This window comes from Ziziphus jujuba, chromosome 4 (genome assembly GCF_031755915.1).
Source record: "Ziziphus jujuba cultivar Dongzao chromosome 4, ASM3175591v1".
NCBI classification, from domain to species: Eukaryota; Viridiplantae; Streptophyta; class Magnoliopsida; order Rosales; family Rhamnaceae; genus Ziziphus; species Ziziphus jujuba.
The window spans coordinates 5,345,965-5,360,757 of NC_083382.1; the positions used below are offsets into that span (position 1 = coordinate 5,345,965).

The 14,793-nt window shown below is 33.8% G+C and overlaps 3 protein-coding genes across 4 annotated transcripts in view; 1 reads left to right on the forward strand and 2 right to left on the reverse strand.

Annotated features, from left to right (window-relative positions):
• Positions 1 to 14,793, forward strand: part of LOC107405133 (E3 ubiquitin-protein ligase SINA-like 10) — a 134,291-nt gene that overhangs the window by 98,742 nt on the left and 20,756 nt on the right. The window lies entirely within an intron of this gene.
• LOC112491239 (probable disease resistance protein At4g27220) lies at positions 399 to 8,490 on the reverse strand. Of its 2 annotated transcripts, XM_060816514.1 has the most exons (6): positions 4,084 to 8,489; positions 3,518 to 3,961; positions 2,457 to 3,194; positions 1,543 to 2,340; positions 1,024 to 1,094; positions 399 to 737 (listed from the first exon to the last, which is right to left on the reverse strand). In XM_060816514.1, the coding sequence occupies exons 1-6, from the start codon at positions 6,865 to 6,867 to the stop codon at positions 662 to 664; spliced, it is 4,911 nt and encodes a 1,636-aa protein (XP_060672497.1). In that variant the 5' UTR covers positions 6,868 to 8,489; the 3' UTR covers positions 399 to 661. The 2 variants fall into 2 exon arrangements, with proteins under 2 accessions (XP_060672497.1, XP_048327468.2); XM_048471511.2 differs by having other exon boundaries at positions 399 to 1,094; positions 4,084 to 8,490.
• On the reverse strand, positions 9,052 to 13,915 carry LOC107416239 (cell division control protein 2 homolog A). The gene is made up of 8 exons (XM_048472093.2): positions 13,570 to 13,915; positions 13,238 to 13,422; positions 12,623 to 12,743; positions 11,919 to 12,092; positions 11,147 to 11,310; positions 10,189 to 10,276; positions 10,064 to 10,117; positions 9,052 to 9,434 (listed from the first exon to the last, which is right to left on the reverse strand). Exons 1-8 carry the CDS (start codon positions 13,576 to 13,578, stop codon positions 9,345 to 9,347), a joined length of 885 nt encoding a protein of 294 aa, XP_048328050.1. The 5' UTR covers positions 13,579 to 13,915; the 3' UTR covers positions 9,052 to 9,344.

The window sequence follows — 14,793 nt, forward strand, 5'->3', positions numbered from 1 at the left end:
TTCTACATTTTTCTGTGGACGTAGATACATTGCCAAGCCACGTTAAATCTCTGTGTCACTATTTTGTTTTCTTTCTCGCTCTATTCCTTTGTTGTTTGATTATTCTCAATTACATTTATTCAGCAAATCCTAACATGCCTAACTAAATTGAGGATTTATATTTCTGGTTTTATTTTTACGAAATTCATGTCTATTTTCTACTTGACAGACTGTGTAAGAAAATTTTGATGATTTATTAAAAATTAAAAACAAGATACATAGCATATCAAATTTCTTTTCTTAAAACTTGAAAGGTGATGCCAAAAAAAAAAAACAAAAAGATCTGAGATCAAAAGTAAATGAAAACGATTAAAGGATTAATGAAAGCTTTTATCACAATTGGATGAAAGGCCAAAAAAATCAAGTATGTATGAATTTCTTAACTTTGGATAGAATTAACAATTAGAATGCAATTTCTCTTGGGTTTGCTTAGAAACGTGATTTAAAGGATACAACACAACACATGTAGTTTTTCATATTCTCTCAAACAATATCCCCAACAAGGGCTTTTGTAATTTGCCAAACACTGAAGGAAGCACATTCAAACTACAAATTTATTGGAACCCATCAATTCATCATCTCCAAATACTTGGAATCTTCACAGGAACAGTCAATTCTTAAACTAAACTTCATCAGATTCTTCACTATTTTCATCTGCTTCATAATGCGGTACTTCTATAGAACTTCCTTCAGGTGACCTTTTACATGCCAAAATATATTCCACGGTTAAAACGTAAGTTTACTCAAGACTCTCAATACAACTTATAGGGGAATCAACGTTATTTTTTAGTAGCAAAAATGCATCAAATATGCATACACATCCATGCATATATATGTGTATGTATGCATGTATGTATGTATTACTAAATGCCTTGCCATCTGTTGATCAGAAACTCTGATGATTTGACCGTCTCTGTAGTATATTTATTATGAGTGAAAGCATATAAAAAATTGGAAGCAAACATGAATGGAAGGAACTCTTGCCTTGTACTCATAAAATGCTCATAATCTTCGTAAGAATTTCCATCAGAATGTTCTTCATCTATCTGATCATCCTGTTGCAAGTTAATCATAATAATGTGAGACTTGACAGTTTTCCTAAAATTGCACATTTTATTACCAGTGACTATCACAAATGAAAAATATACACATATATATATATATATATATATATTATACTTAAATACTTAGTCATAGTCTCATAGACACCATACCAATGCCATCAATCTTCCTTTTTTTTTTTTCTCTACGTGCAGAGAACACAATTTTCAGCTTCTCTGCTTCATATTTTATCCATATCAATGAAAATTTATAGTTGAGTGAAAATACTTTTCATCACTTAACCCGAAGAAAATAATAATAATAATAATAATAATAAAATGCCGCTCCTCATCATTTTTAACTGACAATAGATCACAACTCCAAAGATAGCTAGAGCAAATATTAGAATTTATGATAAATTTTTAAAGCCACTTTTAGGTAAATGCAGGGCTAGGCTTCTACCTGTTCTGTAAACATTTGTTGTAATTCCATGCCAATGCCATGCTTACTATTCCAATGCTGTAATATGATGCTATTCACATCTTCAGTGAATCTAACATGTTCCCTACGGTGAGGAAACAATTCTTCATATTCATCGTCCCATTCTGCATCAGATTCACTAGAATTTTCATCTTCCTCATCTATCAATAATTTATGCAGCTTTGGGGTGCTTATGACTCCATGACAGAAAGTTTGCATCTCACGACATTGTCTAACAACTATCTCTTCCATGTTTGGAAAACTCATTTCGTAGTTGCCAGGGTAGAACATTGTGAGGGCTGGTAAACTATTGAGTTCCAAAACTTTCAAGTGATCAAAAACTATTTCACCTTCGTCGTCATTACCTTCCTCGTGAGTTGAAGTTATTCCTTCCATCATTTCACATCGACTTATGCTCATCTTTTTCAGTTTCGTCAAACTTTTAGCTGTTGAAGAAGATAACAGATATACCATTCTGCTGCAATCTGACACTATCAGATTTACCAAATTTTGAAGAGACACTGAGGATGGTACTAATTTCTTCAACCTGCCACAATTTATTACTTCCAGAGTGTTTAAATTCTTATAGGCTGTGCATGGTTGAGTACTCTCCTCCCATAAGTACATTAAGTTGGACAGGTCAGATAGTTTTAGTTCCCTTACATGTGAAAGTATTTGTGCCCATTCCTCCTTACCAACCAAGCCTTCATGTTCATCATCCCATATCCTACTTAGCAAGATTCGCTCCAATTTCAGTTTTTCCAGTCTAGGAAATGCAACCTGGAAAACAGTTATCCAAGTATGTATTTTAGAGGGAAAAAAAAAAAAAAAAAAAAACGATAAGTAAACTCAAATAAGCAGAGAAGAAGATAGTATTCCAAATTTGAAGTCTTTACCTTATCAATCAAAAACAGGTGACGTTGTTCAAGTGGAACACCATGATAAGCCAGTCCATATGTCTTTAAGAAGCTTTGGCACTCTAAAGCTAAAACCTCAACAATACATTCTGACACCACCAGCCAATTTAACAAAGGCCATTCTGAAGTATGTGGTCCTGGATAAAATCTTACAAGTTGGTGCACTTTTACCAATCTCAGATCAGTCAATTGTGGGAACACAAACTTGGGCATTTTCACTAACCCTTCCTCCTCAGCAACAATTTCCTTTATCCCGCAATCTATTACGCATAATATTTCAAGTTTAAGAAGACTTTTGGCAACTGAATATGGAAATAGATGTTGCAGATTTGGACATTCATAGATATAAAGTTTTTGGATATTTGGGCAGGTAAGAATCCCTCGTGGATCCTTACCCCACACATGCTTCAGACTTGGTAATTTGAACAAGTGCAAGTTACTCAGTTGACTATGTGTGTTTTTGGATTCTTCTTGCACATCTGCTATTGGGATTTCAAATATTTCTTTTACCATATGACATTCCGATACTCTTGATGTTGTCAGACTGCAGAGTCTTCTCAGCATACCAGATGGAAATATGCTCGTTAGACTCCTACAGTTGGTGAATTCCACATCTTCTAATTTGCAAAAGGAATCTTCAGTTAATTGGTCTGACCAAATCCTGTTGGGTTTGTTTATTGATCCAATTTCCATTGTCTTCAAGCTGGGGAATGCAACCTATACAAAACTTGTCTCATTGGTGAGTCAAAAACTAGAATATTATCTTTTTCCTTACAATAAAAATAAAACTAACATTGATAAAAAGAGCAAAATAAATAAAATTATTGACCTCCAGTATACCACTAGATTAAAACTTTAGTTGTTTTCACTCTTAATGCTAACTCTTTCAAAACTATGGATTTAGAAGAATTATGTTGACTGTAGGAGACCAAATATTGATGAATTTTTAAACCGAATATAACTATTTTATAATTATGCCAAACACAGAAAGTAGTAAAATGAATGTATGAAAAATAAGAGAGAGAAGTTAAAAACCTCACATTTTCATTGAAGAGAGATAATGCATCATGGTTCTCTGCTGAATAGGAATTGAATGTCTTCAATGCTGGGCATCTCAAAATGATAAGTTCAGTTAACAATGGAAACTCAACAAAAGTTGCAGAGCAAAACTTTGTGAGTTTTTCAAGACCCCGTATCGTTAGAGAATTGAGTCTGGGGAACTTGAACTTCTTATCCATCACTTCATCTGTGCTTATTATCTCTTCCATCATATCACACATCATTACCACAAGCCGTTTAAGTTGCAAAAGATTTGCGGCCACAGAAGACGGAAATAGGTTCTTTAAGAATCCACAGTTGTTCACATTCAATGTCACTAAATTTTGAAAGCAAGTAGAGTCTGTGACTGTGAGCCCGTTATCCCATATCTTTCCAACATTGACCAAGGATAGTTCCAAGGTCTCCAATATGGGGAAAGAAATAATCTGCAAATACTAGTTGTTAATCAAAGTTTATTTTTTCCTTTCAATTGGATAAAGACAAGAACATACTTATTATAATTTACAATGCTGCTAATAATTCAAGGGACATAAGTTAAAAAATGTACCGTGTCATTGAAAAAAGACATGGTAGAACTAGAAGATTCTGTCAATTGCTCCTCATTTAGACAAGTAGAAACTTGTAAAAACTTTGGTAGATCTCTCAGCCTCAAGGAACACAATTGAGAAAACTTAATGTTGTCCACTTCTTCAGTACCATTAACACAGTAAGCATCATGTTCGCCGTTGCATGTAATTATCTCCTCCAGCCTGCTGCAGTACGTAACTTCGATATCTTTTAGTAGCAGAAGGCCTTTAGCTATGGAGAATGAGAAGAGATTTTTCAATTGATAACAGTAGCTAACTTCCAAAAATTTTAACTTACCAAAGGACTCTTTTGTGAGTTTTCCATTACATATCTTTTCTAGTTTCATCATAGATCGAAGAGTAAATGACTCTACACTTGGAAAGGCAACAGATGGAGTAGGCTGATCCTCCGAGTCAATGAAATATCGAATTTCACCATTATTTTTTAAGCTGAAATGCTTCACCTCAGGAAATCCTTCCCAATCTAATTCATGAACAATATTTTCCACACCCTTCAATCCATCAAGGTACAACTCTTTAGACCTTTTCAGCAATCTTTGAAGACCATGCTCCTCTGATAGACTGTTTTTCGTAAAATTGATTAGTTTCAGCATTCTTGAAGTTCCACAGTCGCTCCAGCCACTCAAGTTTCCAATTAGTATCTTAAATCTTTCTAACTTATCATGAAACAAGTCATTTGGCAAAATGTTGGAATTTGCAATTTCTAGATGTAAAGTGGTCAAATGCACCAAATTCTTCAGCTCACTGAGACCAGCAGCCTCCCACTTAGAAAAGCTCTTTTTCATATACAACTCTTCTAAGTGAATCAAGCTTGATAGTATGTTAGGTTCAATCACTTTTAGACGAGAACAACTTGTCAAATCTAATAACCGAAGACGAGTCAACTGCCCTATTTGACGTGGCAACTCCTCAATGCTGGATCTTGAAAGGTCAAGAACTTCCAAGTTCTTCAGCTCTGCAATTGAAGTCAAGTCTCTGAGCCAGCAATCACGCAAACACAATGCTTGGAGGTTTTGAAGGAAACAAAAAGATGAAGGTAGTACTCCTAAATAGGAATAAGACAAATCCAAAATTCTCAGCTCTTTGGTTTCCTCAAAAAAATGATCAGGGATTTGTAGATGACGAATCTTCCACATCCAAAAGAAATGAAGCTTAGCACATTCTAGCTTTTCGGGAAGATAACCAACATTCTCACAGAGTAGGGAAATTGCAGTTGAGTCTTTGAGTTTTTTCTTGTTTAGGCGTTCTTTTAGATCATCATTGCTTCTGATGTTATACATATGCCTATCAACTGATGCAATTGATATGCAAACATCGCGTATGATGTCATGCAATTTAACCGTGTCATGATAATCACCATCCAACAACAAACACCGAGCTTTGAGCTTTTCAACTATAATCTGCAGCCTATCTCTTGCCTCGTCCATCTTATAGACATCTTGAAACAAGCCCCAACCCATAACATATCTCAATAAGTCCTCAATTCCTATGTTTGCATCTTCTTTATGTAGACAACACAGCAAAAGCAATGACTTTGCTTCTTCACTTCCTAAGAAATCATAACTCAACTTTATACTGGAGTAAACCTTTTCATTCATTCCTTCAATATTCGTTGGATTAGACCTTTGGAGTTGTCTGAAAGCATCATTCCATGATGACAAGCTTTCAGTTTTCAACGCATGTCCAACTGTTACAATGGCGATTGGCAGGCATCCACATTCTTCAACAATTTGAGTCGCCAAAAGTTGGATATCAGAATTTTTGATTGGATCTCCCACTATCTTCCTAAACCAATCCCATGCTTCATTTTCTGATAGAAGTTCAACTGGGAAGTTCTTTTGCTCACTCATACGATTGCTTAACACATCTTTAAATCTCGAGGTCATAAGAATCTTGCATCCATTCTGATCATCCTCAAAAGTTATTCCAATATCTACAAGGTCAAGTTCCTTCCAAATGTCATCAAGAATTACAAGGAACTTCTCTTCATTCCTCAATCGATGTCTTAATCGATCTGCTCTTGCACTGATGCTAATCTCATGGAATACTAGACCTAGTTTATCAGCAATTTCTTGTTGAATTCTTACAAGATCTGGAGTATGGGATACAACAATCAAAGCTACATCATCAAATAGCTTCTCTTCCAAGGCACGTCTAGCTACTTCTTTAACAAGTGTTGTTTTACCTACACCAGCCATCCCATACACTCCAATTATACCAACATTAATGTCAACAAGAGCATTCATAATTCCCATCATAGTTGAATTTCTTGTGTCAAAAGCCATGAACCCTTTATTTGGAAAACTACTTTGTAGAACAGGAACATAAGAAATGTTATCAGAGCAGGCTGAATCTTTTATTTCAACAACTTTTTGTGTCATCTTCTTCGCTTTCCTACCTAGCCGATACCGTGACACCAAATTCAGAGACGATCCATTGGAACAACACCCAGTATTTGCATGGACTTTATCTTTCAGAAAACTTTCCACCTCCTCAGAGATCACATCTACTGTACTAAACCACTGTTGAACATGATTCTCAATTTCTTCACCTTTTCTTTTAGCATTTTCAACCAAATGCTTCACCCTCTCTTTTGCATTCTTCAAATCCTGAGCTTGAGTTTCCAGCTTTTCTATATTGCTTTTGTAATAATACAGATAACCCAGTTGACGGCCGAGGCTGGAAACTGAACACTCCCCCATCTTTGTGACCACAGAAACACCAATTCTAATAACAAACTCCATACAACTCTTATCCCCCCTCCTCTAGTCTCCCTTTCTTTTTCTTGGAGAATGAATTTAAAACCCAAATGGAACGTGCTTATGAGCAGGAAATGGTAACAAAATTCGAAAAAAGCAACACAAAAAGATGTAAAATTTGGGAAGTAATGAAATTTTTTTTTTTCTTTTTCCTCCCTTTTTTTTTTTTTTTTTTGTCTTTTTGTTTTTCTTTCTTTTTTTTGGATCTTTTGAGAAGTAAAAGCAAAACAACTACAGCAGCAAAACAAAATCAAAGAAAGCAAAATGCAAAGACATAGAAAATCAAATCAGATAACAAAATGCAAAGGGAAGAATGTGTTACTCTTTTTCAATATGAAGCTGAGAGAAGAGAGGAGAAGGAGATGAGCTGCAACGTTTTTTCAACACATCTCCCACGGTCAATGAACACCATGTTTATGGAAAAGCATCAGAAATTGGTGGGAGTCAACGCTTCAAGAATATAAGACAGAAAAGAGATCGGATCGTTGACTTCTTAAGACAATATAAATCTACCATTGCATTGTGTTTTAGAAAATACATTTTCATTATCCTCCTTCCTCACATTTTATTTTTGTTTCAATTTATTCCCATATTAGTTCATTTATTTATACTCTTATTATTTTTTTATGTATTGATTTATCTTATTTTTTCTTTTTATGATTCATAGATAAAAACAATGACTAGGGAATGAAGGAATGGTTACGTGGTCAAAACTCAAAAGTTGAAGAAGTCATTACAAGAGGCATATGATACAGACTGCAATATGAAAATATTAAAAATTATTGAATTCGTATTTGTTTTAGTACTTTTTGAGTCGTTTGGCCCCAGTTTAAACAAGTTGGAATGCAATAGAAAAAATAAATAAATAATAAAATGAATTCAATGTCAACCAAACCACTTGAAATCAAATGGTAGAAAAGATAAAAGAAGGAACTGAAAGTACTATAGCACTCACATGTAATGGGGCAGCAGAGTATTCAATATATATATATATATATATATATTACCTTTTAGCTTCTGGTTTTTTATGTATAGTTGAGAAATTAACCAAATGAAGTGCTTAGTGAGTCTCAAGAGGAGCAAGAAAAGCAAGAAAGAAAACAAAATGCAGAGAGATGGAAAATCAAAGCAGAGGACAAAATGAAAGTATGAGCTTCAGAGAAGAGAATAGAGCTCTCAAAGTCAAACTACCTGACCTTAGCTCCCAAAATCAATGACCACCACCATGGGAATGAAAATCAAAAAGACAGTCACAAAATTGGCTGGAGTCCATGCTCCAAGAACAATAGAACACAGCTAGGGTGGGGAAGAGAACAAGCATTGACTTTTAAAAAAAACAGTTGGAAACAAAAAAATAAAATAAAATAAAATAAAAAAATCTTTTCATTTTTGACATGATAAAATGTTTAGAGTATTCATGAACTTCCAAAAATTTTAATTCAATAATACTCGAGTTGTCAAATTTATTGTATTTAGTTTTACTAATATCTAAAATTTTAATGAACAAATTGCCAACGTGCTGTCACAGGATTCATTTTATTATTATTATACTTTCTTTTACCTCTTCTTGAATTATTTTCTATACTGTAAAACCGATCATCTTGTTCTCCACATATGATTTTAAACTATTAACACTTTTACAAATTAATTATAACCTATAAAAACTACATTGAATATTCAATTTTATAAAGTAATAAACTCGAAGAAATATTTTTTAAGAAAACAATTGCATTATTACAGTTTAAACTTTCAAATCTATTAGTTTAAATTTAAAACGTCGCATCGGTATCTTTCAATTTTAAAATTTATGGCAATATGATCAAAATGGATTGGTAGCTCAAATTCCATCCTATCACTACTTTAAAGTGCATTTACTCAATTTATAAAATTTTGTTGCAAAATCCTGTAAGTTTTAGAGCACTAAAATGCATTTCACTTATATATTTATATATTTTTTAATACCTCAATCTCAAAATCACAAAAAATTAATGTTAAATAGCATTCTGACATGAAAAAGAACAAATTCCCATCATGGCAATTTCCAATAGGGAATTTTTAAAGGGATCACAACAGAAAAATCGAAGGGTAAAAGTGAAATAAACCACAAGGTTGCAAGCTTTCAAGCCCACTCCAGCAAAGATGGATAGGACAAAAACCCATGAGACCAAATTACAAGCAAGCCTAACTTTCCATTTCTCAAACAAAAAGTTTGTTTCCATGCAATCAATCTGTCAATTACAAGCAACTCCAAAAGCGCAATTCATGTCTTAATTTTAATAGATGAAAGAGAGGGGAGAGACACTGAGAGCCTGACTCCTGTTGAATCTAACATATCTGCTAACAACCAAATCAGCATTATCTGAACTATGTTCAAGAAATTGAGGGAAAAAAATTACAAGGAAGCACACAAGTCTCACACATTAACCTATAGACAATGTCTATCACAAAGATGAACACATGTATCAGGGTACAAATGAAATATCTTTGAAGTATTCATGCTCAAGAGCACTCCTTGCTGTAATTCTTTTGCTGGGATCCAAGCACAGCATTTTCTGTCATGTGAAATAAAACAGTCGAGGAATAAAAAACCTAAAATTAGCAGTTGCTCTTAACCATGCATAACATCCAAAGTAGAATTATGATGTTTGGAATTAAAGCTTAAGTGAGTTGAGTTACAAAATGCCTATCAAGCCAACTTAAAGTTGCTATAATCATTAGCATTCTACTAAAACAATGCCTATCAAGCCAAGTTGAAGTTGCTATAATCATTAGCATTCTACTAAAACACTAACACCTATCTCAAAGACCAAACAAGGAAAACTAAAGAAATAAAATAAATAAACATGCTTTTTTCCCTCATATACAAATGTTTGACTAGCCCTCAAGTTAAGGAGCATTTGGATAATTGGACTCGTTGTAAAAGGAGTTACTTGGCTGTTGAAATATTCAGAAACAGAGGAAGAACCATGAAACAGACATCCATACTAAAGATGGAAGAAAATTTAGTTTTTCCCAAACTATGGATTGTCCCAAAGAAAACTAGAAAACATGGATTAGAGTGGACATCCTATCAAATGTTACAAAATACAAATTTATGTGAAATAGTAAGAATGGACATCCTAGCAAGTTAAGGCATTATCATTTTATTTGCAACGAGGTACAAAATAGTAAGTAAACTTACAGAAAGAAGATCAACACCCACTGATTCAAGATTTGGAACTACAGTTGCCAAGTCCTGCAAAGTAAAAACATAATCAAGAGGATTCCATAAGGGAAGTAAAGCAAACAGAGATGAGTGAAAATTACCTTAGCAGGCCACTTAGGAAAGGCAGACTTGAAATCAGGCATCGAACTCACCCCAGGCCATGTATCCTCATTTGGAGTACCCAAGATTCTTCATGCAGGACCATAATGCAAGTAGAGCATAAATACAACTTAATATTTGATTTGTAGTCATAAATATAGAAGTGAAATACAGAGATAAAGGATATTACTTCTGCAAAGCTAAGAAAAAGAATTTCACTGATTTCCAAATTAATATCTGTAAAGCAAGGGTTACATCAGAGGTGGAGATTGGACAAATACTTTTTGGCTTGCACATGACAAGCACTGTTTTTCTTTTACGAAAATGTAACGCAGATGCATCAATTTACAGTGAAAAGATAAAATGATAAGTTGAGAGAGAGATCACGTTCATAAGGAAAATATTCAATGTACACGATCATGGTATTTTCATAAGAAAACAACTTTTGTTAAATTCTTGGAGATCATACAATCACATTACTTGATACCATGTAAAGGTGCAATAAAACATGTAAGAACTGAAATACACTGGAACATTTCAAGAGTAAACTGGCTACACTTGTCAGAGCATATATACTATTGGCCAGTCAATAAATCTTGTACCCATCATCATCTCCAGAAGCCATCTTGCATCCCCTTTCAATAAGAAATCTTGAAACCACTCTATAATTTAATGGCAAATGCCCAACTGTATACATACTGTCTATTTTACATTGAAAGTTAAAGAAGACACTTAAAGATTCTTAATATGACCTGTACATAACAACTACAGGATCATTATTGGCAATTTATATCTTACCTAAGGTGATTACCAATTTATTTGTGTAAATCACTGAATTCTCAATGACTGGAGCTGTACAGACACAGCTTATTAATTATAACATTGGCAGCAGATGTGCCATTAAAAGAATATACAAAGAAGAAATGGGATTGGAAGGAATTTGATTGCAAATGTATTCACCTGAATATCTTGAACAATTCATCAATCTCGGAGTCCCCTGGAAATAATGGTCTTTGATTCACCATCTCAGCAAATATACAACCCACCGACCAAACATCAACCGGAGTAGAGTAATGGCGGGACCCAAGCAATATTTCAGGAGCTCTGTACCAGAGTGTCACCACCTAGAAAGAACCACCAAAACACTCTTAACCTTAAGGCTCAAAATGACTTGTCCATCTATGTAAACCATTCAAAACTCTCATTACCCAATATGCTGAAGTTATGAAAATAGCTAACCCATAAGAAACATAGAACATACAACAAAATGTACTCGCCAATATTTCTCCCTGGAAATTACTAACTTCCTAGTTCCAACAATAAACTTAATTTTTATGCTATCATAACTATCTAGAAAACTGCTGAGTAAGCAGCTTTACATCCTAAAAGAAGACAAATAATTTACAAAGTACCTCCCATTCTTTGAAAGAATAACTAAAGTTGTCATGACTAGTTAAATAAACTTGTCATTTAAGCTTCCAATAGCCCCTGCGTTGAAATTACAGCAGGTGTGAGCTGTCTGAATTCCTACTTTCATCATAAATGCAGTACCACATTGTTTTACAGGGCATAAATTGCAACATATGCTATTCAACTTTTATAGCTGTATTTTTCAGTTTCAATGGAGAAAAAATTTGTTCATAAAGCAATTTTAAGAACTCAGTTTCAAAATCAGGTATTATAAAATAACTCCAAGAACAGAAGGAAAGCTTAAATCCATGGCTATGCGTACCTCATGAGTAAATGTCCTCACAGGAATACCAAATGCCCTAGCCAATCCAAAATCTGCAAGCTTTAGAGCATTTGTACGACGATCTATCAACAAATTCTGGGGTTTGAGATCTCGATGCAGAACTCTATGAGAATGACAATAAGCAATGCCCCGAAGAATCTGATAAAGGAACATCTGTAGAAATGCAAAATAACCTTATAAACCTCCACTATACATGGTTCAGATGCATCATTATCATCCCATTTAATTATCAGAATCAGGAATAATTAAACAAAAAGGACTAATGATTTCAAGCCCAAAATAAGGTAAACAACGGACATTGCATACAACTATCATTTAGATTAAACTATAAATTATTATAAAATATTGGAGGTACAAAGCATGCCAAAAAATGTAGTTTGCAAGTTTGCATACGATATAACTATTGTGAGAGGTGAACTTTGTTGAGAAGACTATAATGATGAATACAACCATAAGCATCTAGGACCCTTTAACAAATCAGAAAACTCTAGAGGCAGGATAATCAAAGGACAGCCAGAACTAACATGAGGAACATTATTTTTAAATTGCTTTCCAAGTAAATCAGCCCATCATTCAAAGGTTAAGAAAGGAAAAATACTGGCCACAGATTGAGCGGATCATCAAAAAGTCAGCAAACAAAAACCTTTTTCTAAGGGACATTTGTTAAATTGGGGAAAACTCACTTTTACTTGACGAGGATCTTTGGCGAATTCTGGAGAAGAATCCATGTGCTTCTTCAGATCCAAGTCCAGGTACTCAAAAACCAAATACAGACGCTTCTCGCTATGCACTACATCTTGTAATCTGTCAACGAAATTCCCATAAATTATCTTGTTACAAAAATCCTTTCACAGAGAGAGAGAGAGAGAGAGAGAGAGAGTGAGGCAGTAAGGAGCAAAAAATTGCCATGGGAGTGATCATTGCAACTATTTGAACCATGATATATGCATCAGACATTTTGCCTTACTTTTTTTCTGTTCCTTTTTTTTTTTTTTTTTTTCTCTTTACATAGAAATCCAAGCTATGTCAATTTAACAGATCAATACAAAAAGAGGAAGAGAAATCTACAGGGAATAATTACATCCTTCCAACTTTTGAATCAAACAAACAGTTAGATTCCAGACACACTGATTCTTACTTCAAAAACCCTCTAATTTATTTATTTCCATTCATATACATTGGACATTTTTGTCAAATTTCCAAAGAATCAATCCTCATTGACTCCTCCCCCACCCCAAAAAAAAAAAAAAAAAATCTCAAAATTGAGAAGGAAAATAAATAAATAAATAAAATCGAACCTGACAATGTTGCCATGCTGCATTTCTTTCAGAAGTGAAATTTCTCGAATAGCAGTGCTAGGAACACCCTCATCTTCCTGCTCCAAACGAATCTTTTTCAAAGCGATGGTCTCATTGGTATGTCGGTCACGAGCTTTGTACACCACTCCATAAGTTCCTTCTCCAATCTTCTCAACTTTCTCATACTATTAAATTAGAAAAAAAAAAAAAAAAAAACACACACACACACACCATTTTCATCCATTAACAATTACCAGTCAGAGCTTTACACTAATTCTATTTACATATATAAATTTATATAAAATAAAAAAAAAAAATGAAGTAGTACTGACCTGTTCCATAGTGAGAGACCAGTTGAAACAGCGTCTTTCTGCTTAAGCGTTGAAATTGTTAATCTTAAAAGAAAACCAAAAAGCCTAATGGAAACGAGAACTAATTTCCATAGTCATCGGCGATAATGTGGTACAAGAAAGAGATAGAGAAGGTTGAAGAGTGAGAGGCATTTGCGGTAATTTTGGCGATGTTATATGGACATAATGGGTATTGTGCGTCTCGATCTGGAGGTCTAAGAAGGAAAGATAGAAAGATCGATCAGAAACCAGGCTGGCGGCTGCTGCTTCTTCTGTTTGTCTGCTGCCTGGTGGTGTGTAGTCTGTCGTCCTACTACGAAGATGAGAAATGACTTTGAGTGTTCCATTCGATTTTTTTTTTTTTTGTTTTTTTTTTTTTTTTGGGGTGGGGGGATATGGGCTGGGTTTTGGGCCTCACTTGTAAATTAATTTGCATTTTGTTCTGAAAATTCTATTCGCACTCCAATCATATTCCTATACACCCAAAGCGATCGAAACGCAAGATTTGAAAGCTACTATCCGTGATCCTGATCATTGATGGTCATAGTCATCTAAAAGTTATTAGTCATGATTATCTGGAGTGTAATCATATACACAGTTTGGTACATAGATGGGTTGAAATTAGATTATTTTAAATTTAACCATATTTAATTGGATAAGATTTCAAATATTATATAATACATAACAATTTTAGTACTAGATTTAACCAAAGAGTAAAGATATGATATGGTAATTATTAAGTGGTCTATATGAGTAGGCATTATCATATTATCTTAATAAGACATCTATGCCACCCTTTGAGATGTGGTTGGTCAAATTGAACAATTCTCCAAACTAATTATATTTAATTGGACAAGATTTTAAATAGCCTATCTAACCATTAAAAAAAAAAAAAAAAAAAGTTTGATCCAAGGCAGTCCAATTTTATTTATTCATTTTTTTTTTTCTGTTCCAATGTAGTCCAAGTTAAATCTTCTTTTACACAATAATTTATGTTAGATATGGATGAAAAACTAAATTTGATATGCAAATGACCAATTTACATAATCTAGGCATGTGTTTTAACACGGTATTGTTTAATATGATTAAAAATTCATTTCTCATTATTAGGAATCACTTTTCTTTTAAGAATTGATTTTTAAAAGAAGATTTTATTAGTACTTCTAGTAACACAGAATGGATGATTTTTTAATAATAACTTACAAA